Here is a 19,632-nt window from a genome sequence, read left to right on the forward strand (position 1 = left end):
GTTGCAGTGAACGAGTTCACAGTGATCAGGAAGAAGTTCAAGTGCCCGTACTGCAGCTTCTCGGCCATGCACCAGTGCATCTTGAAGAGACACATGCGCTCGCACACAGGAGAGAGACCGTACCCCTGCGAGATCTGCGGCAAGAAATTCACCCGACGAGAGCACATGAAGAGACACACACTGGTAAGTCACCATGCAGTGTTGCCATGCTATATCCAAACACAATAATGGCATGTTGATCTCCAACACAGAGCTTTTCCATAATCAGCAGTTTTACTAAACTGCACTCTCACAGGAAAAAGTGTGTCAGAGACAACATTTTATAGCATGGTTGTAACAAACATATGTCCTAACTATAAATCTGGTGGAAAGATAACACAAAAATGTACTCTTGGTTTTACTAAGATAAAAGGCATCTAACCACATATATACAGCAAGAGCTTTATACATGCATAAGCATGCAGAAATGCACTTCTGCGCATAATGCATGCGCGTGAATGCATAAGTGCAGTTTAATGAAGTAGACCTTCTGTTAACCTTTTGTGAACGTACTTCTTTTTGTGCAACACAATTAAGGTCCTTCTGACTTTCTAGTGTTGTATTTAAGTACAACTGTATTCATTATATGATTGATCCTAATGCAGTTACAGATGCAGAGAAGTGTGTGTGTGTGTGTGTGTGACAGATTTTCTTTACATGCTGTGCTTGTGTTTTCAGGTGCACAGCAAAGATAAGAAGTACGTCTGCAAAGTTTGCAGCAGGGTGTTCATGTCTGCGGCCAGTGTTGGAATCAAGCACGGCTCCCGACGCCATGGGGTGTGCGCGGACTGCTCTGGCAGAGGCATGTCCTCCCTAATGGACCAGAACGGGGGAGAGGGGTCCCCAGAGCAGGAGCTGTACCCCGGGGAGAACCAGTTCATCGATGACCCTGATGACATGAAGGCTGACGAGGAGGAGGAGGAGGAGGAGGAGGAGATGGGAGATGAGGACGGAAAGTGGAAAGAAGACTCAGGAACGTCCCAGCCGGATGTGACCTTAGACGATGACAAAGAGGAGAGCGACTCTGCACAGGAAACTGAGAACCAGGAAGGGGCCCACAAAGATTTCGCCTGGATTTCATAATCCCTTTATTTATTTATTTTTTTATATTAAAATAAAAATAGCCTTTTATCATGTTTTAAATATGACAATGTTAAAGAGTTACAGTACCAATACTCACGTGTGCACATTTTTCATATATTGTGAATCTGCAAAAGCTAGGTGGGAGTATTTGATTCTTTAGTTTTTGTTTTTGTTTTTTCAAATAGTGGTTTTGGAATTGTCTGCAGTTTCCTGAGGTTTTGACAGTTAAGGAAACTGTCTTGCGTTGATGATGATGGCCAATTGTAAAATGAAAAGAGGTTTAAAATATTCACCTGTAATATTTTTTGTGGCAGAATAACTTAGCTGTTTGAACAGAAACAAGAAAAGAGCTATCTGTCCTCTTGCTAATTTGTCAAATGAATTGTTACAGTAAGGTTTATGAAATTTATGGTAATATATTGTATTGTTTCTATTGCAAAATTAGGTTTAGGATTCTTCACAGCAGTTTGGTTGACGGCACAAAACTGCCCCAGATTTGCACTTTAAATGTTGACCTGGTTATTATCAAAAGACCCTAATCAAGTGGTTTACATTGAACTCAGTGACAACCATACCTTTGACAAATGTCCTCATGACTGTTATTATTACCTGTGCAAAATGTTGTGTTTTTTAAATGCCTTTTTTAACATTCATTTATCTACCACTTTTAACTTTTAAATAAGTTGTTCCTCGCATTTTGAGTGTAAGTAGCAACATTTAAAAAAAAAAAAAAAAAAAAAAAAAAAAAAAAAATTGTCGCAAACAAACATAACATAAACAAGTTTTTTGCTCACGGGAGAGCCGTCTGTGTACAGATTTTAATGTGCGTGGCTTCTAACAAGTTAGTGCACAGTATGGACTGTTCCTCAACTGAAGTGTCTCGCACACCACCATTGAATAGTCATGGCCTGAAAGAGGGAAATGCAGGCTTCACCTGCAGGGTTTTTAAATTCAAATACGTACCTGAGATCCTCGATTAGTGTTTATTTCCATTACTCCTTCCAAGAGGCCCCTACAGTGGTATGAAGAAGCTTGTAGGTGGGGTGCATGTGCTAAGCGATGCCAGGGAAGCTGCACTCACTCAGTGACTGACTTGCGGAACAGAATCCCACCATCTAGGAGCAAAACTCTTGTTATATTTAGGCTCCCACTCACACATGTTGTTATCGGCTCATTTTATTTTGTGAAATATAATTTAGTTTTGCTTTTATATACAAATATGTGCTAGGAAACCCTGGGTACTTTTATTTTCAAGGTGACTTGTCCTTTCTCTAGCATGCTTTGCTGCTTTTTCAATAATGATTTTCTTATTTAAGCTTTTTTTTTTTTAAATTATTTTTATTACACAAAAGCACCCATACACATCTAAGATATTTAGATTCCACTAACAGACTCAGAAGTTTGGCTTTTAAGTAACGTTGTAGATTTCGAATTTAAGTGAGCGCTGAGAAGAAAGTTCCTGTTCTGATTAGTTTTATTTGTGTTGACAGGTTATTTATTGAAAGTTGCTTCAGTGGAAACAGCTGTTTTCTAAGACATTCCTTTTGTTCTGCCCATCCAATCGTTAAGGCTCAGGATGTGGTCTCTTTTTGTTTCTAACTGTGATTGTGCCAGAGTGTTTTACCTTTTGAAGAGAGAGTGGTTTGATTTCTTAAGTGCTGGATGCTAAGCTTTACTACATGTTTAATTTTATTTATATATATATATATATATATATATATATATATATATATATATATATATATATAAAGAAAAGCTATATATATAATATATACTTATAATAGAACTTGTGCGAAAATATGAAACGAGAACAAGAACTTTGCCTATTATGTTCGGACAGTAAGCCTGTGGCTTTCAGAGTGTTCATATTGTTGCAAGTGCAGTTGTTTTTTTTTTTTTTGTTGTTTTTTTTCCCAAAGACCAGAGAAGCTAACTTATTTGTTATATATTGTTGAAAAGTTATATATAGCACATGCTTCTATATTACTAACATACACTAAATGAATATTATACCAAAAATAATCTAATATAAGTTGTATACATTAAGTGCAGTTTTTTTTTTCTACAGGTGTGCAGATTCAACGCTTTGATATTTTAAGAATGGTTACGTTGTTCAAATAGAATAAAAACTAATTGATAACGGTATGAAGAGCCTCCTTTTGTGTTTTGATGTATCTGGTAGATACCAGTTTTAAACTACCATATTTCCAAATACTATAATGAAAGTTGAGGAGTGTGCTTTTCAATACACCTATTAATTCATTTTTATATGTTCTGAATTTTGTATGTTTTTTTTTTTCACCTTCAAATTTAGGAAATCTTTTGTATTGTCACTTTTTTGTTGTTGCTGAAAGTCATTCCTTTTAATATAATCTTCCAAATTTGGGGGGTTTCTCTCTCGCTGAAAGAACACATTGACTGCTGGATATAAATTTACTCGTAGTATCCAAATATTATGCAGACCCTAACTACACTTTGGCCCTGCAAGAACTGTTCATTATACCAAGAACAATAGCACCATCTGGTGGGTAAATGTTGTTAGCAGAGTTTCAATATTTGTCGTGTATCACAGGGATTGAACTCATTTACAACCTAATTTGCGTCTCCCTGCTTTCTGGAATTCATTCAGCCTTAAAATACTGTGCCTAAGGTCATTGAAGATGTGTTTTTTTTTTTTTTTTTAAGGATGTAGAAAACAGATTCTGAGTGTGAGGACCTGTGATGCTATGTTGAAACTTCTGCACACCTCTAATTGTAACTTTAGAAGCAAAACTGAAATCAATTTGCTATATTATATATATATATATATATATATATATATATATATATATATATATATATATATATTTTAGCTATGTGCAAATCTAAAGCCATATGTATGGTTACTGTCTAGATTATATTATATTTAAAATTTGTACCTTTTATTTTAGATTTTGTGCTTTCTAAGAGTGCTATGTGTGTATAATTATATATAAATTTATTTTTCGACACGATTCAGCTTGTCTTTAAAAGGGCAGTGTTTGAAACTGTTGAAGTTCGCTGTTGGGAATATTGTTCTATATGATACTGACTTTATAATAATTTTTATTATAAACGTGTGTTTGTAATGGACATGTGTTGGATAATTGAAAACAAATGTAGTAATCACGATTTAGTGGGAGAAGATAACAGTGCATTGTACTGATTTTCTGTATTCGATATTACTGATCATTTTACCTTTTTCTAGTTCCATCTTGAAATTCCTGTATCGTGTAGGAATTCCTAAAAGTCTGCCTTTGTTTATTCTTAACTTCATGTTAATGGGATTAGCTTGACTATACTCGCAAACCAATCAGTCTCAATAAATTTGGAAATTGCTGCTGAAAATGAATGCCTCTGTATTTTATTGAAATGCTGACAAAACAAGAAGAAACACTCAATACACCGGTGAAGGCATTGGCAGAAATGTTTGCCTTCTACACTAGTTTTACTGTCCATTAAAATTAGATTACTAGGAAAACATTTATTAGAACTGTTGTGAATACGGCTCAAACAACTGCTGGCCATGAGCTATACATGTAGTACCTCTCCTCAGTCACATGAGCGCTTCCAAATGGCACACATTGCACAGAGGCATCAACAAGTTCCTGATGTGCTTGAACATTATATGTAATTGGGGGTGTCTGTACTAGAAGGGAAATAGCTATTGAGTGTTTTTCCCTGTGTTGTTGTCAAAAAAAAAACAATCCCACATATTTTGTCCATAACCAGTGGTGTAGCTTAATTATAGTAAAAACACAACTTGACTGCCCCCCCCCCCCCCCAAAATAGATAAGCTTATTGAATATCATGTGGGTAATGACTAAGCCATCCTCTGTCACACACACGCATTTTGCTTAAAAATGTTCACACAATGCTATTCTGCATCAAAGTTTTAATTTTTAACAGAAGGATAGCAAAAAAAAAAAAAAAAAAAAAAAAAACAAAATCTTTGCGTTTTTTTTTCTTTGTTAAACAAAAGTGCATTAGAGCAAAAAAAAAAAAAAAGATGCAACACGTTTTTGTTTTTGTAAGCTGGTAAAACTTGTTTATGCAAATAGTTATTCCATCAATATGTAAAGGTCATGGAATGTTTTTTCAAAATGAAACTTGCAAGAAAGTCTACTGTGCTACAGGGCTGTATCAAATCAACACAATTACATAGTGCTTTTCATGGTGCATTTTTAAATGGAACAGCATTGGTACATTTTACTGTTTGTGATCACTAGGGTTTTTTTTTAAAAGATAATTAAAAAAAAAATGAATAAACAAGATAATCCAGCAAAATAACAGGAGCCAGCTGTGAGAAGTTGCTTAGAGAATCTCACAAGAGTATGAAGCTGAGTAATGAAATTCAGGGATCTTGGATTGGTTGGAAAACTGTTTAACTTATTTCAAGAGTCTGTTTAAACTTGGAAATAATTCCATTTTGCATGTTCCTTGATGTGAAATTAACTTTTTCACTGTATTTTTTTTTACCTGTGATGCAAAAAATGAAATTAATAATGGACCTGCCCACCTGTAGAAGTTTGTCTTGCATGAATCATCAAATTAAAGAACAAAAAAAGGTACAAGCTTCAATGTCAGGTAAAATACTTTGACATGCAGATTTTTTTTGTTTGTTTGTTATGTTTTTCACATATTAGATCAGAAGTACAACATATTGAAAAGTTCCAACACAAAAAAGAAATACATTCATTTTTTTTTAAACAGAAATTCTGATGTTATTCAAAGCAGATTGAACACGCCAAGTAAAAAAAAAACACCCTTTTTATTTGTATAGTATGCAATTAAAAGAGGAGAGATAAGCAGTGTTAACATAAGATTTATTTTGCCATGTGCTTTTAGCGTTTCTTCCTCAGAATAGTAAACAGACAGTAACTTACTTTTACAAGGGAGGAGGGCGGGAAGTATTTTCAACCAGACGGTTTCAACTATAGGTCAGGTCTATTTTATTTTAATGAAACAGGATATTATTATTATTATTATTATTATTATTATTATTGTTATTATTATTAGAAGAATCATACTCATTTAAGAATACAATGATACTTCACAAAGAGCAGAGAATGGGGATAAGGCACAAACCTGTTAACAAGGCAAAAAAAACATGGCAAAAACAATCATATGTACTTAACGAATCTAACATACAGTAGCATAAAAAGGGTATTCAAAACAGCCTTTCGTTTGAAAACTAGCTAGTAAATAAAATAAACAGTTGTTTAAGCCAACTGTGCTTTAAAATAAATCCTTTGGTATAATTTCTGCTCCCTCCCTCCCCTCCCCTTGCCTGTTAACTAACAGCACTGCTACTTTTATTTTAAAAGCAAACGTCGTGAAAACTTTCAGACAGAGATGGAATTTCAAAAACACAGTATCGCTGGATCTCTTAACATTTTAGCAATACGGTCAGGTTTATCGGTGCTTAATCTTCTTGCCATTATTTTTCTTGCCCAAGAAGGGAAAAAATAAAAACACAATTTTAGAAAACCCTCATCAAGGTAAGGGGGTATTTTTCAAAGAAACAAACAACTGCAATTTAACTTCAGCAACAGTTACAGGCATAAGACTGTGTCAGACAAATACTACAGACTATACTGTAGTCTATGAATGTGCCAACAAGTTAGTATGGCGCCTTCATTCCAGTTCTATTATTCTTCCAAAGCACCCCCCCAATCATAGCGCTGTAATAGGAAATCAAACGTGTATTCCGACACAGTAAAAAATAATCTAGAATCTAAAAAGCAGATAGGCCAACTTGATGATCCTGATCTGTGGTTCTTGGCACTCATTTAACTGATAAAAACCATCTCTGTAATGAAAGTTCTGCTTGACTTTATATAAAAAAAGAAAAAAAAAAGTGAAAAAATACAGTCAGTTTGCCTGAAGTGAAGCCAGGCCAGTAACACTGACAACAATAAAAAAAAAAAAAAAAAAAAAAAAAAAAAAATCCATATGAAACCCTTGTATTGGGAAGCTGCCATAAAGAAATCACTTCTCAGCATCCTGGTTGAACTGTTTTTGACACATTACTGGGTGTTGTTTAGCTTAACATCCTGGTGTGTTTTTCATGAGCTGTGGGAACAGCTCTCTAAAGCTTTCTGTAGTCGGGGGGCTCTGGACTGTACACAACAGACAACAAATTCAATTCAACTGGCTGATGCAAGAAGACACTGCAGAGCCAAGGAATGTGCAGGGGGTGGTATTGGTACCATAACACAATATTCCTTAATACCTGAACCAATTGTGGCCATAATTGGAGACTGATACTTGCAAGGAGTCTGTTTTATGAAGTACAATCAATTTGTCAGCTTTTACCATTCTTATTATTCCATTCTGTTGATAATGAGGCAAATATCCAATTACCACACTGATTTCAAGTTTCACTTTGATATGAAGTCCAATTAAAGACACTGCATGCAGCTAATTTTTTGTTGTTAGGAGCATTCATTAGCTGACAGATTATTACAGCTGGGCACTGGAAACAAGACATATGTTTGATTGCACATTCCTAAAATGCCACATGGTAAAAAGAGATAGACATTTTACATTCATCTTTTTTTTTTTTTTTTTTTTTTTTTCCAAAACATGGTATTTGTGTGCATACACTGGTACACACAAATCCTCTTCACAAGTTCTTTGCATTCTTTTAACTTCTTAAACAATCACCCAAGCAACGCTACTAAAAGCAATACATGTACAAATACTGAGTAACATTACAGAGTAATAAAAAATATTTTCATAGTTAATTGCCAGTACCTCCGTTTCATGTTTGGAAACTCATTTTTGGTTTGTTAGTTAGTAAACCGCATCACCTACCACAGCTGTAACTATCAATATGATGAACAAAGTGGAGCACACTGCCCTGCTGGGATATGCAACCCCAGTGGCCTGTACAAATAACAGCAAAACCTAGTAAAGAACAACCTGCCAGCTTCACTGCAACAGAATAACTGTGTACATTTTAAAACCATGTTTCCAGTTTTTAAAGGACTCAAGCCGCTAGCTTGATTATTCCTTGGCTGCATTGGTGGCTTTTTAATAAGCAATCAATGAGTGCACTGCTCCACTTGTGGGATTGGTCTTGGACGATCAACATCCCTTACATGTGAACTTTTCTTGAACATATCTTTTACAACGATAGCTTTGGCGAGGAGCCATGTTCATCACTGATCCAAACAAGCAACGGTAGGTAGTGAATATTAACCATTTCTGATACATTGTCTTCAATTTCTTTATATAAAACCCCAGATAAAAAAAATATCTTTGTTCAGCAGAACTTAGTGCAATTTAATGAGGTTTCCTCTTTCCCAATGGCACTTGCTGAAGTTTCTACCCAAAATTGGTGATGCTCTTTTCCCCAAAACTGCAGACAGGAACGGAACTTTGAGCTGACTGGTACAGAGCATGACCTGACAGTGAGGCTCTAAAAACAGTAAACAGCATCTGTGGAGGCCACTAAACATCTTTTAAGATCCTATACGTATACAGAAGCAGTGGACATTTAATGTATGCAAGTAAAAGATATTTTTAATATAGGTGGTGTGAAACTACTTAAGTTGTTTAGCTGATAACATTGACTGAGTAATTATTTTACTATATATATATATATATATATATATATATATATATATATATATATATATATATATATATATATATAGCTATTAGTGTTTGATAACAGGGAATGTGAACTGCACAGTATATTCCGAGTGCACCTTTTAATGACCTCTACAGTGCTCTGCATCTCAGCGACGGCCGGACCGTCTGAACAGATCAAAGCTTCATTCACAAGTATTGACAGGAGGCAGCACAGTAAATAAAATTCCTCCAATTCAAAATCTGTAGAAAAAAAGACATGCTGCAAATGTACATAAAAACGTTTAACCTGCATATCCACAGAAATCACTTTAAAGAAAACGTGAGTATAAAAATGAAGCTGCAGCTATAAACCCAGAAGCCCAAAAAATCTATTACTAAAAAAAGTGACATTTTGTATACAGCCATGTGTTTTTTGTCTTTGTGTTTTATGCTGCATGCAGGTCTTGACTCGTTGCAGGCTTTTTGGGAAGCAAATAAACACTTGCAAATGCAGGTTAGTGTAAGCACTAAGAGATCAGCCTTCTGTCCTGCTGGAATTTCAGGTGAATCTGGCTTGACCAGAATAGCCTCTCCACTGGTACACTGAACTAAAATTGTCCTAAATGCCACATACAAGGAAAAAAACACTTAAAATCTCTTTGGATCCATCCTATTTCTGAAATTTGAAGGCAACTACAAGATAATTTTTGTAAATCTGCGTTCGGCAATGAAATCTGCCTATAATGGTGGTCATTCAACCAACAACACAGGTTTCTAAAAGACACAAATGAAAACTAGGCTACTCTTCCTTACTAATTGAACACTGTGTGGCCAAGAAAAGGCTTCATCATGTAATGGAAATTATTAAACAAAATATGTATAATCATTAGTATTTTTTTGTCTGGAATAAACAAACTTTTGTCACTACCTGCACTTTTCAGTGGTTGAGTAACTAAAGGTACCACAGACTTTCATTTGATGCGATTTCCATTTGGAGATATGTTACTATGTCTTTAAAACTCTCAGCTTCCAAGTCTTGAACATGTGACAAGCATTGAGCATCTTGCACCTACCCGCGGAATACCTCCTATCTGAATGTGACCAAAAAAAAAAAAAAACCTCATCGGTTTGACCTGCTTCCCAGAAAACCCTTTGGATTGAGTAATATAGCACTTGTCATTTGTATTTCTAAATCCAAGCTAAACTGATTAAAAAAAAAAGCAAATTAAACAGGTATGCACAGTGTAAAAGAACACCAGACATGGTGTTGTAATACAAGCAAATTCAGTCCAGTGATGTTTCCTTTTAAAAGCACCGTTTTAAACAGTGCTGCTAATCTGAACTAGAATTTATAACAATGCCTGTATAAAAAGGAATTCAATGAGCAATCTCAAAGAAAATACTGTCAAGTGATAAAGCTACGCAGTTAGCAAGGTTTGTGCAAATGAGCCTCTTTACTGTTTTTGATTAACTAAATAAATGACTAGAAAAATAAAAAGTAAAGTCAAATATTTTACATAAAAAGCTTGTCTGATTTTTTTTTTTATATATAATAAACAGCATGGTCTTTAAAATAAGAAATTGTAAAAAGTAGTTTAGAAATGCTTTAAAATATTAAGAGTGAATTAAGAAGCCTCAAACCATTTATTTTAAATGTACTGTTTAGCTTTTTTCTTCCTCTTAACAGATTAGCAAAACAATGCTGCCCAAACGAGACAAATAATTTTTTAGTTTTGTGTATTTTTTTGGTATTTTTGGTATTTTTAATTTTTTTACCAGAATCCAGCGCTGGCATCCCTTTTCCATTTCAAACCCAACCAAAGCCGTGACGATTCCTCCAGTGAGAGTACCACAGAACAAAGGAGGACGGCACATGGATGGATCGGAAAGAGGTGGCTTTGAAGTCAAAGGTATCACGCACTGCCTCTTGCCGCTTTTGCGTTTAACAATACCAGCCTGTAGAGCAAGTCTTTTGAGCAAGGAACTTCAGAAAGGGACGGGTTCAGTCAATAAACCTCTGGCAGGCTTTTTTCCAGCGGCAGGCGGTGCACCACATGTCCCTCTTCTCCATGCCATACACCTTCCGACACTTCTTGGCTTCTCCGCGAGGTTTCCTAAAGATAAAAACAGCAGGAATGCTGTTACTGTAAGAAATAAACACGCCGCAGCCCGGCACAGTGCTATTTGATCCACTGTGGTTACCTAGTTCCCGTGGCTGGTTTGGGTGCGGAGGGGAGAGCCGTGTGTGTCTTGGGGACTGTAGTGTGCTGGAGGGGCTGCCTCTTCTCCCCAATGCTGACTGTGCGGATCTGCGGTATGGATCCCTGGAGGCAAAAGGAGACAGCTGTCATGGACTACTAATGAGCTTGTTTCCCTTTTGATCCAGTACACTGTGGTCAGCTTTCCTTACTATTGAGTTTATGGGACTTCTTAATGAAATACAAGAATCTAGACTTTTGCATATTACTTGGAGTCATTCAATTTTTTTAATTGTTTTATTCCACATGTCTCATGATATCCAGCATACTATGTGCTCTTAATGGAATTTAGTCTTATAAACAAATATCTTTGCAGTCAGTAAAGTACTGTATTCTTTATTTTGCTCTTATTTGAATTGAATCTTATTGTCTACTGATTTTACTGTACTTTGTAACTGCTCTTATCTGTAAGGTGATATTCTGCAATGTAATACCTTGTATTGTGATACTTTGCAACAACTGTAAGTCGCCCTGGATAAGGGCGTCTGCTAACAAATAAATAATACTGATAATGACATGACACTGCCCCAGAGTGTGGATCAGATAGTTTGAGAACATTACATGACTTGAGGCAGTCCTGCCCTCATTCCAGTTCTGGAATGAGTTTTATTAAATAGAACCCTGATTATTGCTACTTCATGCCAGAAAACATTTAGATTATTTACTGAATTCCATTTTATATTAAAAACCTGACCTCAGGAATGTACAAAACTAAAAGTGCAGCACGGTTTTCTTCTTTTAAACTGTTACCAATGGGCTGAAAAAGGTACGGTTATATTGAGAGTGAGAAATTCATTATAAAGAAAAGTTATGTTCTGTGTTACTTCCCTCACAAACAAGACAGCTATAATTAAACTCTTTAAGCATTCTATTTAGACCACACACTGTAACAAGTGCTAATAAAAGTCTAAATAGGAAAAAACACATGAGATGGCTTCTTGATGTTTTGTATTTAAGCTTTAAGTGCTCATGTTTAGGTCAGACATGGATTTAAACTAATTTCCGACTAATTTTTTCTCAGAGTGCCACCGTACAGCAGCAGGATATCATCTCACTGCTGAGGTCCTGCCACTTAAAAATACTGAAGCCTATTACGGCACAGAATTTGAGGTACTGTGCAGATAGATGTTTCATTGTTTTAATATCCCTTTTGTTTTTCTTTGTTTGGTTTAGATAAAGTAATATATTTCTTGGCTTTGAAAGTAATTTGAAATGGCAAACGGCTTGGGTTTTAAATTCCTCTTAATTTAACTTGCTAGGATCCTTGCATGTGGTAAAATCTTAGCTAAATTAACACATCTGTTTTATTGTTAATACAGTATTAATGCCTGTGCACACTGTGTGACACGCATGCACGCACGCACACCCACACGCACACCCACACGCACGCGCACACACACACACACCCACACGCAAGCACGCACACATGCACACACGCATGCACACACGTACAGTACACACAGAGTGTTAAACTGTTTGCCTGCTCACCGGTGACCCTTTAAATATGACAGGAGGGGACTGCCAGGATATACTGATCCCATTCTCACTAGGTACGAACTTGGAAGATACAGGGATGCTAACAGGAACAGTGGCCTGAAAAATACAGGTGATCAGGTTTTTAATAATGTGTTTTATTCAAATATAATTAATCAGCAACTTTCAACACACAATCTAATGAGTTTGTGTGTTGAAACTGTAAGAAATAAGTGGACTCTCCAAGCAGTTTACTTCAGTGAAGAAGACAAACAAAAAAAAAAAAAAACACCATCATAACACCAATTCTAAAATTAAATATAAAACCAACTCAAGACTACTAAGAAGCCCCTAAATTAAAGGACTAGGTGTTTTTTTTCTAGTTTGGTAGCTTTTTATTTGGTGCATTTCTCCTTTCTCGATACAGCTTTGAGTATTCAGCCCGTAATGCATTGAGGCTAATGTTGCCTTACACTGGAGCAGCTTCTAATGGTTTTACTTTACATTCAACACATACGTTCTCAGGAAGAACTATACAAGGGGACCTGCTAAATTAGCATATGATAACAGCTTAACCCCACGTGAATCTACATCACAAAACAAACAACCACACCATTGGGAATAACCTGCAGCGAAAGAACCAGGACTGGATTCAGTGGCTGTTGTGGCCAGCGATACAGTGCATTAAAATGTTAAGAGAATGACTGAGTGAGTGAATTAATGACTGGCGGTACCTGATAGGCGTGATCAGTGCGGATATGGCACAGCGTGGAGGGAGCAGACTGGCTCAGTGGGGTCAGCGTCTTGCCTCCCCAGGGGCGGATCAGCGCTGGCTCAGAGTGGGGGAGCTCCCGCAGGGGGAACACAGGGGGATGGGGGGCCGTGGAGGTGGGAGAGGTTGGCGTCAGGCTGGAAAGCCCCTCCGACAGTGAATCCATGTTCACCTCGATCTCAGAGTAATAGAAATCCTCCTCCCCATCACTGTAGTCCGAGTCACTATTCCGCCTGCAAGAGGAAAACGCCACAGTACAATACAGTGTATAAACAGCTATGGCCAAATACCCTATAGAATTTAACTAATTTTGCTTCATAAAGTTAAATGAAACCTGCTGAATAATGTTACGTTACATTCTGGATTGCATTCTGCTTTGTAGTGTTCCATATACAGTACTTCATGAAAAACTATAATACTATTATGGCTTCCTGTAGACTTTTGCGATATCAGTTTATAATTTGTTTTATTACATGATTTTAAATAAAAGATCTAAATTATGCTCATATAGTTGTTTTTTTTTTGTGTTTTTTTTCAAATGACGTCTCAATCCTTGAATTCTAATTTGATGCATTTGTTAATTAAGGACATGGATGGAACAAATATATTGTGGTCTGTTTTAATGGTTTTGTATGTAGTAGTGTTAATAATTGAGTCAATTAACCAATCTTTCTCTGGTAAAGAATTACATAGGACTAAAATAAACTGACATGCACTACAGAAGTGAGCTACAGTATGTTTCATCTCTGGCGAAGAACATGATCCACCCACTGCAGGACCATTTCCTCAACATCTCACCAGCAGGGGTCATCAGTGTCTAAGCAGAGTTTTTGAAAGCAGAGTACTGTGCATGGACTGGCAAGCAGTGTCAGCAATGTTGTTGGAATAGGATTATCATACAGTGCAGTGTCAGCAGCAAAGAGACGCCCATGTGAGTGCTGCTCCCTAGTGTATGGCTGTTACAATAGATTATCAAGCTGTACAGGGACTTGAATATCTTTTCCAGGCTCGCTGTAGTAGTCGTAGCTACGGTTTCTCTTTTCAACCCACAGCTGTGGCCAAAAGTTTTGTATTGCCTATAATTTTGTGATTCTGTACAAACCAGCCCTTTCTGCTAAAGTAAAGCAGACTGAAGTGAATTTTATTTGCCACGTTTAATGAAGAACGATCATGGCTGTGTCAATGACAGGACGCACTGGTGTGGACCTACCCGAGGTGGACAGTACGGACGTGTCTCTGAATTCCTGATGAGGTGCTGAGGACCTTCTCACAGTTCTTCCACAAGCACTTAAACATCACCTTCATAGAGTTCTGAAAACAAAAAAAAACAGGAATACCCAGCCTTTAACATCTTGCTGGGAGAGTCCAGGAATACAGCAGATAACTGCTCATTCTGGGATCTTTTTAACACAGAATCACCAATACAATCAACGGTGAGGACAACCCCCCTAAATACATTGTATTTGATTTCTGTTTTGGTAACTGCATTTGTTTTTCCTTTTCTGAACAAATCATACCGATGATGAGTTGGAGGCAGAGCTACTGTTCATGACACCCCCTAGTGGTACACCTTGGAACACCAAGACTGCTCAGGTGACAAAATGTATCACCTCTACAGTGTCAAAGCAGTGTGTGATTGTTCTCAGAGTCATACCTATTACTGAATCGATTCTCATCAAATGGCTTAGTATATCACCAGCAGTATAACCCTTCTCTGAAGGCAACCACTTAGACCCAAGTTTCTCATTAAAGCAACAGGAGTAATCCTGCTATATTAGTTCTTCTGACTACAGAAATGTGGCATAGTATTATTAATCATAACCATTTATAATTCTATTTTAGATTAGAGGGGGTTAACAGTTTAAGATTCAACATCCCAAACACCCCACTCCAAAAAAAAAAAAAAAAAAAAAACATTGCAGGGGTGTTACCAGACTTGATTTTCCCACAACTTACTGCTTTGCAGAACAAGTCTAAACATGTGTTTCACAACAAAAAAAAAAAAAAAAAATATATATATATATATATATATATACACATATATATATATATATATATATATATATATATATATATATATATATATAAATTTTAAAACACATGTGTTTCAAGTGGAATAAACACCACGCATGTCACTTACCCTAGCAGCCAGTTACATTTCACTTTCTAGCCCTGAGCATTTGAATACAATACAGCATCACACTGAAAAGGATCTACAGTACTGTGGTTTTAAAAATAAGCCTAATGTTCTGGGCTTTTGATTAGCAACAAGTCCTACTTGTGCAGTTGGGGTGCAAGTGCTTAGCAGGAGTGGTTTTCCTTCGTGGGTGCAGCGTGCAACATTCCCCCTGTATATTATGCAACTCGGAAGCAGGAGTCCAAACAGGCCTGCATTTAAACTGCCAAAAATAAAAAGCAGCTTGAAGTTGCTTGCATTGTAAATACTGCAGCCCTTCACAAATTAATTTAATATAGAAGTTCTGCCAAAGCTGGTAGATTTGGTGGAGTTTCTGAAACAGTTATAATTTACTGTGATAAATAAATACCCTCCTTGGTCAAATAGACAAGCGTTGGGCTGATAGCTTCATCAGTGTAGTGACTGGAAAAGGTGAGGGGTGGAACGGTTCTGTATGCAGGCTGCGACTCAATGGACTATATTGTTAAGAGTTAAGGAGAGTATGTATTCATGAAATGCACTTCTTCATTCAAGAATCACTTGGTAAGCTACAATGAGCTTGTGCTTTCGGTCCTGCATCACGATACAAACAATTCATACCTCTATCATGATATAATATATCATGTAAAGAACACCTAGCGAAGGCCTGACTTGGTGCCGTTGGCTCTGCCTCACCTTTCTCTTCCTGGGGATGGGGTCCTCGAAGAGGAAGTGCGTGGTCACGGACTCTTCGATGTTGTCGTCGGACTGGGAGGACAGCAGAAAGCTCTTGTTGGAGTCGGCGGGGAGCGGCGGGGAGGGAGTGGAGGGGACCGATTGGTCGCTAGTATCCCAGCTCCAGTTGCCACTAGTGGAGCTGCTGTAGCTGGCAGACAGGCCCTCCTTCCACCCTCGACTGCAGGGATCTGGAAGTGTTCACACGTCTATCATTAATAATTTAGGTTACTTTCTACTGGTTATAATAATGGTATACACCATGAACCTACATGCACTATAGGGCTGTGTGTGTTTCACTCATGAGGATGTAAACAAACCACCAGTCATCCTCACTCATTGAATAAGTACAGTATCTATGAATGTTGATGGATTTAGTTTATTATTTAAGTCTACATAGACTGTAAACAAGGTTCATCTATCACACACTACTACCTACCTGTACCAAGAATGCGTACGGAAAACTATTTCAGAAAACGACGCTGATTACTGATGCCTTATCAACACTTTCGTTGCTTAAGATAACATCTTTGCATACTAAGAATTGTTATTTTTATCCAGAACTTCAAAGACTGACTGGCTGCCCACTAAACCTCCTAATCTGCCCTCTGTACAGTATAGTTGGGGTTCAGAATCATGTTACCTGTGCCTGGAGTCCCATAGGGGGGACTAAGTACCAGCGGACTGGTGGAGAGGGTGGTGAGGACTGTAGCTGCCATCACCTCCATGTCTGCATGACCCAACGGCCTCCTGCAACAAAGACACAAACAAACACAAACCTCTTAGGTAATGGACCTCATCAGAAATGCGGACCACTTCACTGCAGAGGAAAGTACCACTCAGCATGCTTCCTTCAGGAGGGCAGAAAGGAAACTTTAGTGTGACGACAGATGGGTCCTATCACTCACAAAGCATTAACTCATAAGTAATTTATCATGAAAGTTTTAATGGACTAAATAAAGTTTGATATTCACAAAGCTGTTCTATAATGTTGTTGGCACACTTAGCAAGTCTGGAAAAGCTGCATACATACAGAAGGAAAAAAAAAAAAAACACCAAAAACATTATTTAACAACCCACTGTTTCAAAGTGTACTGAGCCCATACCCCCCTGGGCCCATGTGTGTTGGGTTTTAAATCACTTTGTTTGTCTAACATCTCAGCACAGTCTAAACAAGAGGGCACGAGTCCAGAGTGTGACACAGACCCTATTTATATGCAGGAGGGTCAAGAATAAAGGTCACCTGAAAGGGCTGAAGAGACTTGGAGGAGCCAACAGCAGACAAGTGCCAGAGTCTCACACTGCCATGTCTAATCACTGCCAAACTCAAGTCCCATAGCTACACTGATACTATGGCATGCTGGGTAACTGAAGCGCTCTCCAGAAGTCTGGCTGAAAGCAGACATGCTTTGAAGAAGTGAGCTATACAAAAAGTCAGATACACTTACAGCAGGAAGGTCTTCAGCATTGTCAAAAGCAGTAGTATTACCAAAAAGAACAGCAACAAACAGAAAAAATTTTTTGCTTCAAGATATAAAATCAGGTCCACCAACTTCTTTAAATACATTTCAGAGCTCGAATGTCTGTCTAATATAAGTCTGTGGTAGTGGTGGCGTAAACTGGCACACAGTCTGTTTCCAACGCAAACATTGCTCGCAATCTTTCAGCAGTTTGATTTGGAACGACACCAAAGCTAAAACCCACCCCAGCGAGAGTTTCTTTCAGCACACTGCAAGCAGAACTTTCGATACTTTAGCCAATAAGGCAAATTCAGGGAGATAAAGAGAACAGCCAAAGTGTATCACCCTTCAACACTGAGCATAGTTCAACACCCTTCAACACTGAGCACAGTTCAACACCCTTCAACACTGAGCACAGTTCAACACCCTTCCACACTGAGCACAGTTCAACACCCTTCCACACTGAGCACAGTTCAACACCCTTCAACACTGAGCACAGTTCAACACACTTCAACACAGCACAGTTCAACACCCTTCAACACTGAGCACAGTTCAACACACTTCAACACAGCACAGTTCAACACCCTTCAACACTGAGCACCCTTCAACACTGAGCACTGTTCAACACTGAGCACAGTTCAACACTGAGTACTGTTCAACACTGAACAGTTCAACACCCTTCAACACAGAGTACTGCTCAACACTAAGCACAGTTAAATACCCTTCAACACTGAACACAGTTCAACACCCTTCCACACTGAGCACAGTTCAACACACTTCAACACAGCACAGTTCAACACCCTTCAACACTGAGCACAGTTCAACACCCTTCAACACTGAGCACAATTCAACACCCTTCAACACTGAGCACAGTCCAACACCCTTCAACACTGAGCACTGTTCAACACTGAGCACAGTTCAATACCCTTCAACACTGAGCACAATTCAACATTGAGCACTGTTCAACACTGAACGGTTCAACACCCTTCAACACAGAGTACTGCTCAACACTAAGCACAGTTAAATACCCTTCAACACTGAACACAGTTCAACACCCTTCCACACTGAGCACAGTTCAACACACTTCAACACAGCACAGTTCAACACCCTTCAACACTGAGCACAATTCAACACCCTTCAACACTGAGCACAGTCCAACACCCTTCAACACTGAGCACTGTTCAACACTGAGCACAGTTCAAAACCCTTCAACACTGAGCACAGTTCAACACTGAGCACTGTTCAGCACTGAACAGTTCAACACCCTTCAACACAGAGTACTGCTCAACACTAAGCACAGTTCAACACCCTTCAAAACTGAGCATAGTTCAACACCCTTCAACACTGAGCAGTGTTCAACACCCTTCAACACTGCGCACAGTCCAACACCCTTCCATACTGAGCACAATTCAACACCCTTCAACACTAAGCACAGTTCAACACACTTCAACACAGCACAGTTCAACACCCTTCAACACTGAGCACCCTTCAACACTGAGCACAGTTCAACACACTTCAACACAGCACAGTTCAACACCCTTCAACACTGAGCACAGTCCAACACCCTTCAACACTGAGCACTGTTCAACACTGAGCACAGTTCAATACCCTTCAACACTGAGCACAGTTCAACACTGAGCACTGTTCAACACCCTTCAACACAGAGTACTGCTCAACACTAAGCACAGTTCAATACCCTTCAACACTGAACACAGTTCAACACCCTTCCACACTGAGCACAGTTCAACACACTTCAACACAGCACAGTTCAACACCCTTCAACACTGAGCACAATTCAACACCCTTCAACACTGAGCACAGTCCAACACACTTCAACACAGCACAATTCAACACCCTTCAACACTGAGCACAGTTCAACACCCTTCCACACTGAGCACAATTCAACACCCTTCAACACTGAGCACAGTTCAATACCCTTCAACACTGAGCACAGTTCAACACTGAGCACTGTTCAACACTGAACGGTTCAACACCCTTCAACACAGAGTACTGCTCAACACTAAGCACAGTTCAATACCCTTCAAAACTGAACACAGT

At 38.1% G+C, this 19,632-nt stretch overlaps 2 protein-coding genes across 5 annotated transcripts in view; one reads left to right on the forward strand and one right to left on the reverse strand.

Moving 5' to 3' along the window:
• The window catches only part of LOC121297896 (zinc finger and BTB domain-containing protein 46-like), a 43,128-nt gene extending 40,297 nt beyond the window's left edge, over positions 1-2,831 (forward strand). For both annotated transcript variants that reach the window (XM_041224512.1, XM_041224513.1), the window contains exons 4-5: positions 8-183; positions 718-2,831. In XM_041224512.1, coding sequence (XP_041080446.1) covers positions 8-183; positions 718-1,122 — 581 coding nt within the window. In that variant the 3' untranslated portion in view covers positions 1,123-2,831. The remainder of the gene's footprint in view (positions 1-7; positions 184-717) is intronic.
• Positions 2,832-5,098: 2,267 nt separating this feature from the next.
• The window catches only part of LOC121297979 (zinc finger protein 704-like), a 36,174-nt gene continuing 21,640 nt past the window's right edge, over positions 5,099-19,632 (reverse strand). Inside the window, exons 3-10 of one of the 3 annotated variants that reach the window (XR_005947251.1) lie at positions 16,758-16,864; positions 16,076-16,305; positions 14,435-14,535; positions 13,187-13,457; positions 12,468-12,572; positions 10,924-11,045; positions 10,498-10,835; positions 5,101-8,982 (exon numbers count right to left, since the gene is read on the reverse strand). Coding sequence is in view for 2 of the 3 variants with exons in the window: in XM_041224637.1 (XP_041080571.1) it covers positions 10,724-10,835; positions 10,924-11,045; positions 12,468-12,572; positions 13,187-13,457; positions 14,435-14,535; positions 16,076-16,305; positions 16,758-16,864 (1,048 nt within the window). In the remaining variant the exon portion in view is untranslated. Of the gene's footprint in view, positions 10,836-10,923; positions 11,046-12,467; positions 12,573-13,186; positions 13,458-14,434; positions 14,536-16,075; positions 16,306-16,757; positions 16,865-19,632 lie in introns of all 3 variants that reach the window. The other 2 variants (XM_041224637.1, XM_041224638.1) reach the window with 2 other exon arrangements.

Source organism: Polyodon spathula, chromosome 23 (genome assembly GCF_017654505.1).
Source record: "Polyodon spathula isolate WHYD16114869_AA chromosome 23, ASM1765450v1, whole genome shotgun sequence".
NCBI lineage: Eukaryota > Metazoa > Chordata > Actinopteri > Acipenseriformes > Polyodontidae > Polyodon > Polyodon spathula.